The 8776-nt window shown below is 30.5% G+C and overlaps 1 protein-coding gene across 1 annotated transcript in view; it reads right to left on the bottom strand.

Annotated features, from left to right (window-relative positions):
- Nucleotides 1–608: 608 nt before the first annotated feature.
- Nucleotides 609–8776, bottom strand: part of LOC129228007 (BAI1-associated protein 3-like) — a 406019-nt gene continuing 397851 nt past the window's right edge. Inside the window, exons 32-33 of the mRNA XM_054862634.1 lie at nucleotides 8287–8365; nucleotides 609–701 (exon numbers count right to left, since the gene is read on the bottom strand). Coding sequence (XP_054718609.1) covers nucleotides 653–701; nucleotides 8287–8365 — 128 coding nt within the window. The 3' untranslated portion in view covers nucleotides 609–652. The remainder of the gene's footprint in view (nucleotides 702–8286; nucleotides 8366–8776) is intronic.

Raw genomic sequence — 8776 nt, 5'->3', positions numbered from 1 at the left:
AACCTTGCATGCTTGTAAATGGAAAATAAACTGACAGCAGTTATTGGAAGCTCAAAGCGGCAAACTGTGTTTCAAACTATTTACTATATCCGGTTTTTCCTGTACAAAGTTAATTATTTTATCGAATTCATATTAGGAAATGAATATTGTTCAGTAGAATAAACACGAGGTCTTTTTATGCGTTATATGGTATCAGAATTTCTGGCTCAAAAAGTGACAAATAAAACATGAGACAGCATGAAACTAATGTCTCTGCAAAAGATGTTAGTATTTTGAGTTCAATAGAAAGAGTTTAATAGAATTGAGTTTAATAGAGACTATTGAGACTATGAAGACTATTGAGTTTAATAGAAAAAAATGCAGCTATTAGAAATATTCAGCTCTTAGTAATTGCGTCTAATACTGAAGAGTGCTAGGAACTGTAATGAAGCAGCGTTAGTTGAAATTAGATTAGACACTCCTGTTTAAATTATCAAGAAATATTAGTCATAGAAAAGGAATATTCGATATCCAATGGTTAACTATTAACAAAAATATAATTTAACAAATAAAAATATTTTATTTTATCCAATAATAGATAACGTTACTTCTGAAAAAAATCTAGATTCGTCTCACTTACAATAAATTAGATTTTGGTATTAATTTAAAGCTATCAATTTTCTTCCTCTGTTTCATCTTCGCCCAATTCAGGATGTTTCCTTCTAGAAATAAAATAAAATCATAAAATTATAAATGTCCAACATCTGGACCAAACTAATTAAATTCTTTTAATCTATCTGTTATCTGCAAGTCTTGAAATTTAGGAATCTAAATGCAAGAATTTAAGAGAGTCTTCTTAGATCAGTCGAAGTGCTTTGTAATTACAGAAGAGAGCAAAAGTGTGACAGAAAGAAATGACTGTTGAAGAAACTGGTTTAGTCGCAAATGATGTAGTAACTGAATTTAATATTTTATTATTATTTAACATACACATTTTCTTTGATGATTAGTTCTCCAGTTTTAAAACTTTCTAGCGCTAGTAGGCTGTTAAACCTTTATATTTTAGTTGTGTTATTTATTCTCATCAGTACACATGCTTGAAGCCCATAAATATAATTTTTCTCCGGAAGAAGTGGTGATATTAAGCTTTATTCAAATTATAGTAAGGACAAAGTTATATTCTGCTGATCCACTTGTACAGAGCACGATTATGCAGAATTAGAGCCGATCTTAAGCTATTTCCAGAACGCAATGACGAAGCATTTCATTTTAGTAAAATTTTGCTTTAATACATCGGTGTAGAATTATTCTCTATGTGAAACGTTAGATGTGTGAAATATATATTTCTAACATTAAGTAATTATCTATTTTGTTCATAACTTTTATTTTTAAAAAATGTTGATTTCCATAACATGCTAAAGCATTGTAATGTCCCTTATACAAATTTAGTTTGTATTTAATACTGGTGAAAGAAACTGGAAATTCAAATGTATTCTTATAAATCTTCCAGAAGTAACTTAGAATGACTGAAACAATGGCTAATTTAAAAGTGCTATACATACATTTGTTGCTAGAATTAAATAAACTGATTTAATTCAGTAAGATTTTTAAACATTTCTCAAATATTTTAATGCATATTATTAATAAAATTAAATAGCACTTGTGTCTATTAATACATATAATAAATATGCATATTTCAGCCTTACGCGTATTTTTGCTAGTCACAAGTTAATGAATAGCTAGTGAACATTCTGCTCAGTATCGTTATCTTATTATAAAGCAAACCAACTAAGCTATTCAAAAAACATAAAAGTTTAACTCGTGTCGCATTAATTTGAATGAAAGTTGAATCGTAAAATTTCAATTTCTTCTTTCGTCTTAACTGCTGGATTGTAGTTTTTAGTTTTCTCAAACAACAAATCTTCTCTTTTCGGGTTCTAAAAATTTAAATAACTTTTGTTTATTTGAAAACTGATAGCGAAGCAAAATACTTTTTAAACCGCACGTTTATCCTTTAGCAAATTGCAACTACGTCACTTTATATTTCCAGAGTTCTAATTTCGTAACTCACATTTTACGTGCACTTAAGACATGCATACGTTCAAGTTTACTAATGCATTTATTTCATGCACTAAAAAGCATGATGTTGCATTATTAGCTATCTAATAGCTGTTAGTAATTATATAGTTTCTACTATTTTATGGAGCACGATATAGTTACCGGCTGTATTAGTTTCTCTTTAGCCAATGCGTTCGCTTTTTTTCTGTTCCATTTTTAAAGCAACTTTCGCTGCTTTTTTCCACCTGCAGACAAAATACTTCTTTAGCACTTTCACTAAAAATCATACACTACTCACACTCATGCTCTGAATCGTAGAATAAGTAGCGACACGTCCACCATCTTGATAATAAATGATGCTTTCTTCCTATGTCTGCAATGGTGAAGTAGCGGGTTTCACTTCTTGACTGTGATTTCCATAGACTAATAATAAGAATAGACCGAGCTATGGCAACCCTTTGCTGCTCATGAACCAAACCATGTGACTGGTAGATATCCTAGCAACAGCGGGCGTTGATCGTAGCAGACGATCAACGTGAGAAATAAAATAAATAGAATTGATGGAATACGGAAGAATGATCTTTTATGGAGTCCGATTTGTAAATGTATTATTCTAAGTTGTAAATATTTTGTTAATATAGTGAGTTTTTCGTTTAGATAGTATTGTGCATTTTCTTTAGTCAATTTCAATAACTTTCAATGCAATTAAAGATGCAAGCGCCCAAATAGAATCGACAAACGGTAAGATTTTTACCTACAATTTCAATTTAAGATTCCGATTAGTACATTTTTGCGTTAACGCAAAACGTTTACTCCATTACTTTCACGCCAACGCTGACGTAGCAGTTCCAAATGAAATTAAAGTTACTGAAAATTGTGATCAAAAACTAATTACTAATGTCAAAATAATTCATAACTAAAAGAATAAACAGTTCAATCTCTGCACCTGAAAAAAAAAATTATAATGAAAACACATTACGTCTTAAAATACATGTCGAGTGCCAAACTATAGATAATGTTGCCATCTAGCAACCATGCTGCCAAAGTTTTCGCCAAGCCTTCCACCAGTCACATGATGTATCCATGAACCAATTTTTTCATCAGCAAGTCTGGGAAAGCTCGGTCTACTCTTATTATTAGTCTATTGTGATTTCTTATTAACTCCATGTCAATCCACAATTAATAAGCAGCACATTCAAGAAGCAAAACGCGCTACTTCATCATAGCTGGCACAGAAAGAAAGCGGCATTTATCCCCAAGATGGCAGAAGTGTCGCTACTTAAACTACGATCTAGGGCTTAACTCACACGATTCACGTCATTTATTTTCTCTGAGGATAAACATTCAACAAATTTTTCACAAATTCATTTTTAAAAAGATAAAAGCTCTGGAAACTGCCAACCTTAAGATGGTAGATTTGAGGTTAATCGTTCAATTCTCCCAACAAAACTATCCAGTTCAATAAGAAGAATGTTCTATTCAAGCAACTACTTTGTGCACTTGTAAGCCGTGATCCATCCAACGGTTTTAGAAGGGTTTATTACGGGAAAGAAGAGGGGGGGGGGGATAAACGTGCAATATTCGGACAAAAATTTGGGATCTGTGGAGATTTTTTCTCTTAATGAAGCGTATGGCTGTAAAAATAGGGAAAAAGAAGAAAAATTAATGCATTTGTCGCTGCAGAAATATGTAATAATACTTTTCCTTTATTGCTTCGACCATTTTGAAACTCTCTGACTGACTCAGGTTGACTCGGGGGGAGGGGGGGGGGGTTCAAGACCCTTGTGATCACTGCTCTGGATTCGCTCTTATATCTACTCCGGGTGTTTTTGGCGTAAGGTTTACTTCACATGCCTCATGCTTCTTCAGAGCATAAATAAATTTGAAGAATTCTGGACGACATGAACTTAGCTCTCAATTCTCAACTGGTAGAACAACAGTCACATATTTTGATATTATTGTCTTTGATGGTTTACATTAATTTTTCAGTGGGCTTCTAATTTCCTCATCCTTTTAGGTCGGATTGGCTTGTCATCTTTGGTCCTGAGAGAACTTCTGATTGCTATGTTTTGAAGCACAGAAACCCATCGTTTTGTTAGTTTTTTTCAAAATGTTTTAAAGTTATTTCAATGCTTAAATATTTCTATACCTTTTTTGCAGAGCGTAAAATAATAAATCACGAACTTTGTGGCATAGGTTTCTTCTTCGAATTCGTTTATGCTCTAAAAAAGCCTAACACATCTGAGACAACATCAACGAAGAACATTGTGGATGAGACATGGCTTACAAGCTCGGAAAGTAGTTATATTATAGTCGGCAATGAAAAACCGAACTTTTATATTGATCTATTTTAGATTGAAAAATTTCATGGTTCCTTATGGAACATGGAGTATGTATTTCTTTACAATCTATTATGCAATTAAGCATTATGCATGCAGAGCAGATGACAGATCGATGTATTATGTCATAACATTTTACTAGTGTTTGAAAAAGTTTTCGTTAAAACTGAGCATATATTATTTGTTTTATGCAATCAAAATCGCTTTCCATGCAATTATCTAAAGTACAGTAAAAAAAAAAAAACAATGATTGTATACCGGGGTTAGGAATTACAAACCTTTTCAATGCATAAAAATTTAAATAATTGACAAAATAATATGCAAAACTTTTTTTTTACAACATTTTCTACAGCGAAAGAAATAATTTCTATCAACTCCAAAACACATCTGTAACTTTTATTGATTGAAAATTTGTGTTTTACTTGCGGTATCTGTCTAATTTTTGCTGTTTAGTACAAAGTTAACTATTTATGATCTCTACCAACCATACTTTTTAAATATTTCAAACTAAGCTAAACAATAATTATAAAACTATTTGGCTGTATCTGTTGTCAAACTTAATTTTTTGTTAGAAAATTGTTATTTGAAAAGTATTTCACAGATATTTTTCAATTTAAAAGAAAAATAAAGTTTTTAAGTATTACAAAGTTATGTGATGGCATCTATTTTTTTAAAATTGCTATTATCATAGGTTAAAATATTGTTTTAGAAATTTTCTTCAGACTGTAAGTCAATAATTTTACATTAGAATTGCATAGTAGTAGTGTAAAAGTATTTGCTGCCACACGTAAAAATAGTATTCGCGAAAGAATTACGTCTGAGGTTAAAAACCGTTTCAAAAATTTTTGTATGAAAAATTATCATAAAATGATTATTATATGAAAAAATGTTCTGTCATTTTTTTTAGATTATAAATGTTATTTATTAAATTAGAAACCTTTTATAAACATTTTAAATTTCGAAGGGATAAAATAATTAAGAGCTGATATATTATTATTCAACTATGCGATATAAAAAACTGTATTTAAATATGTTGCGATTTTTTTAGTTATACTATGTCTCTGTTTAGAAACAAAAATACTGATTTTTTTATTACCACTTGCATTCAATTAAAAAAAGAGGGGAAAACAGAAATAGCTGCTGCAAGACAAAATGAAATCAACGCCTAACGATCTGTTGCAATCCTCAAAACATATTTATAACGTTAATTGAGAAATGAAAGTCACTTCGATCATTTAGGTATTACTTAATTACTCATTTATTTTAATTAAAATGTTCTTGAGTTATTTACTTCTTCAATATGAAGGTAGAGCAATATATTGTACTTTAGATTATAACGTCTCAACCGTGTTGAGAAAAACTAAAGAAATAAGAAAATTTGAAGTTTAAAAACACAAGTACTCAGTAATAGAAAGTAAACCGTTGCAGCTTCACGACAGGAGTTCCTGTGCTTCTCTAAAATACTCTTATTTGTCCACGTTCTTAATTTGGGCCTTCTTTTTAACATAGTAATTATTCGTAGTGCAATTGCTTTTATATTAAGCATCTTATTCAGAATAATTTGAAAATATCCTGGAGCATTCTGTTGATGACTTTCTCAGATCTTGAACTACTAATGAATATTTAAAAATCTTAGAAACCAGTCTATGAATTTGATCACATTATTTGACCTTATAATAAGTATTAATTATTTATATTGCATACTTCTCTAATAAATTACTCAATGATCTTTTGGAAAAATTAAGCAACGACTTCATAGCGTTAAATTTTGAAAACTGCATAAGAAATAAAAGGATTTTGAAAAATTATTATACCCATCTTTAGATTCAAACGTTTTATAATTGAAAATGTTTTAACCATGAATAGCATTAGTTTACATGAAATACACGTTTAAACGCACTCTTTCAAATCTCTTATGTTTTCCATTTCTTTCCATAAAACTTACAAAAAGTAAAATATCATTTACACTATATGCCATAACTCACTTTATATGCAACAGAAACGCAGCTTCAGGAAAAAATATATTGATTTTAACATTGGTTGATCACACGGAAAACGTGTTTGAGTATAATTAATCAAGTTTTAATGAAATAATTTATCCTTGTTCTTAGGAATAATTTAAATATATGTGTTTTTTGAAAAAAAAAGTTATACTTGAGGTATGACGTTTTTGAGACACTTAATAAGACCATCATATTTTAATTGTTGTAGAATTAACATTTAAAAAGTATTTGACGGAAAGCGTTTTGTTTTTGGCATTTGTGTGGGATTTTTGAATCAAGCGATTTTTTTATTTTGGTACATTACAAAACATTTAAGTTAAAAACAAAAACTTGATAATTGATTGAAAAAACTGCAACATTTCCCCGAGAAAATACTTGGAATATAAAGAAATAACTTCTTCAAAACCCATAAACTTAATATCTTAGAAGCATGTGCGTGTTACAGGTAGTTCAAATGCACAGTAACTTCACCAATTTCTTAAAAACAAATAATGATGAGTTTGAACAAGCTTGAGAAGGCTACATCTAACAGTTTTTTAGTGTTTGGATTAAACGTTTTATGCAATGTTTTTTCATGATTATCATTAAATTCGTCGCTAAATTTGTCACAATCATTTTGATTAAATTTTCTATTTACATTTTATTTAAACTTTTATTTACATTTTGATTTAAACTTTTGGTCTTATTTCACGCAAAAACATTTGGAATTCATGGAGTTTTCTACAAAATATTTCGATTTTATTTAACCTTCAGATTAGTTTTGAATCTAAGTATTGGGATTAGGTTCTTTTTTGGCAATGTTAGCCAGATAGCTTTAGATATTTGGGTTTTGTTCCGTTTGGCCCAGAGTTTTGTTTATATTCCACTTTAGAAATATGTAGCTTCGTGTAGGAATCTAATCGAAATGTTTCCTCCAGATATTTAGGACAAATATAAGATCAAAACAAAATAAGATTTGAATTCCTCATCATCTGATATTTTTCACGTGGAATTTAGTTTGTTTTGTTTAGAAATGTATGATTTTAGATTCATTTTACTGATAAGCATATACATTTAGGTTCGTTCTACAGCAAGTTGATTTTTTTTCCACAACTTTCTTCTTTGAGAGATTTTTTTTGAAACTAGTTTTTCTTGTTGAAAATTTGACATTTTTTCCAGTTATCAAAACCTGAATCTCTTATCTGGTCTGGTTTTGAACCGTAATTCGTAACGCAATTCAGACGCAGCTTTTTCCCTTTGGTTGAACTTACTTAAAAAGAAAAGAAAATCCTCAATACAATACTCTATTCAAAAAATACTATTTGTCACTTACAATATAGTTACGTACAAAAAATTAAGCTGATTTAACTTCGTACCAATGGTTATGCTTTAATCGAGTAACCGGTGACTAACCAGACGTGTTATAATCGAGCTACCAAATCATAAAAAACATTCTCTGAACACTCACCGTGACGTCACCAAACAACCAACCTGTTACTTTATTCGAACAAACCCTAGGACATTTTGTGTAACTCATGGCTACTGTAGAGCAAGAACATGTGCTACAGCACTTTTCACGAAGCCAATTGCCAGCCTAAAGTATAGTCTTTAGCCGCTATTTCCCACTTTAAAAGGGAAGAATGGAAATACCCCTATAACAGTTAGGTTTTAGGAAATGCACTACATCCTGCTTTTCTGTTGCATGTAAAGAGATGCAGAAACAAATGTGCTTTCACAGTTAACCACATAAGCTCAATCTGGTTACAAACACGGGATTGAAACTAACGAAGAGGGGCTTTACATTTACAAGGAGTATACTTTCATGAAAAAAAATTTAATTTATGTTCCCTTTCAGCTGTATATGAGTGATAAAACATTGGTTTCAGCTCAGAATTGAGGTCAAAATGAAAATGAAATTTATCTTTTACCGTCTGTGTTTAAGGTTCTTTACAAAATCTTGAGCGTCCTTGTCCCACGCTCTAGCTGCTAAAGCAACGATAATTTCATCTGCAAAAAAAAAAATGTTATTAACGTTTGGAAATGCATAAAATTTTGTTTGCATAAATACAGAACTCAAATCATTAAGGATCAAATTTTAAGAAATTGAGTAAACTAAAACCTGAAATCCTAATGTAGAAAGATAGAAAAAAGGAAATTATATTTCAATAAATGATTAAGAGTAAAATCAGGTAAAGAATAGATGCTGCACATTCCCTAAAGAGCGATGATTCACCCTCTCAAAATGGGATCAAACACCTTTTCAAATTATCCCTCCCCCTCCTGAAAATTTTTAATTGCTCAGATTGCGTCATAGATTCTATCTCTAATTACCGCTCCTGAATACGTGAAATTCCAGTTAACTAAGCAGTACTCAAAGAGCTTATGGATGCCAAGCATAGACATATGACAGCCAATTAT

This window comes from Uloborus diversus, chromosome 8 (assembly GCF_026930045.1).
Source record: "Uloborus diversus isolate 005 chromosome 8, Udiv.v.3.1, whole genome shotgun sequence".
Lineage (NCBI taxonomy): Eukaryota > Metazoa > Arthropoda > Arachnida > Araneae > Uloboridae > Uloborus > Uloborus diversus.
Note: the sequence above shows the minus strand (reverse complement) of the source record. Positions and strands in the feature narration are given on the sequence as shown.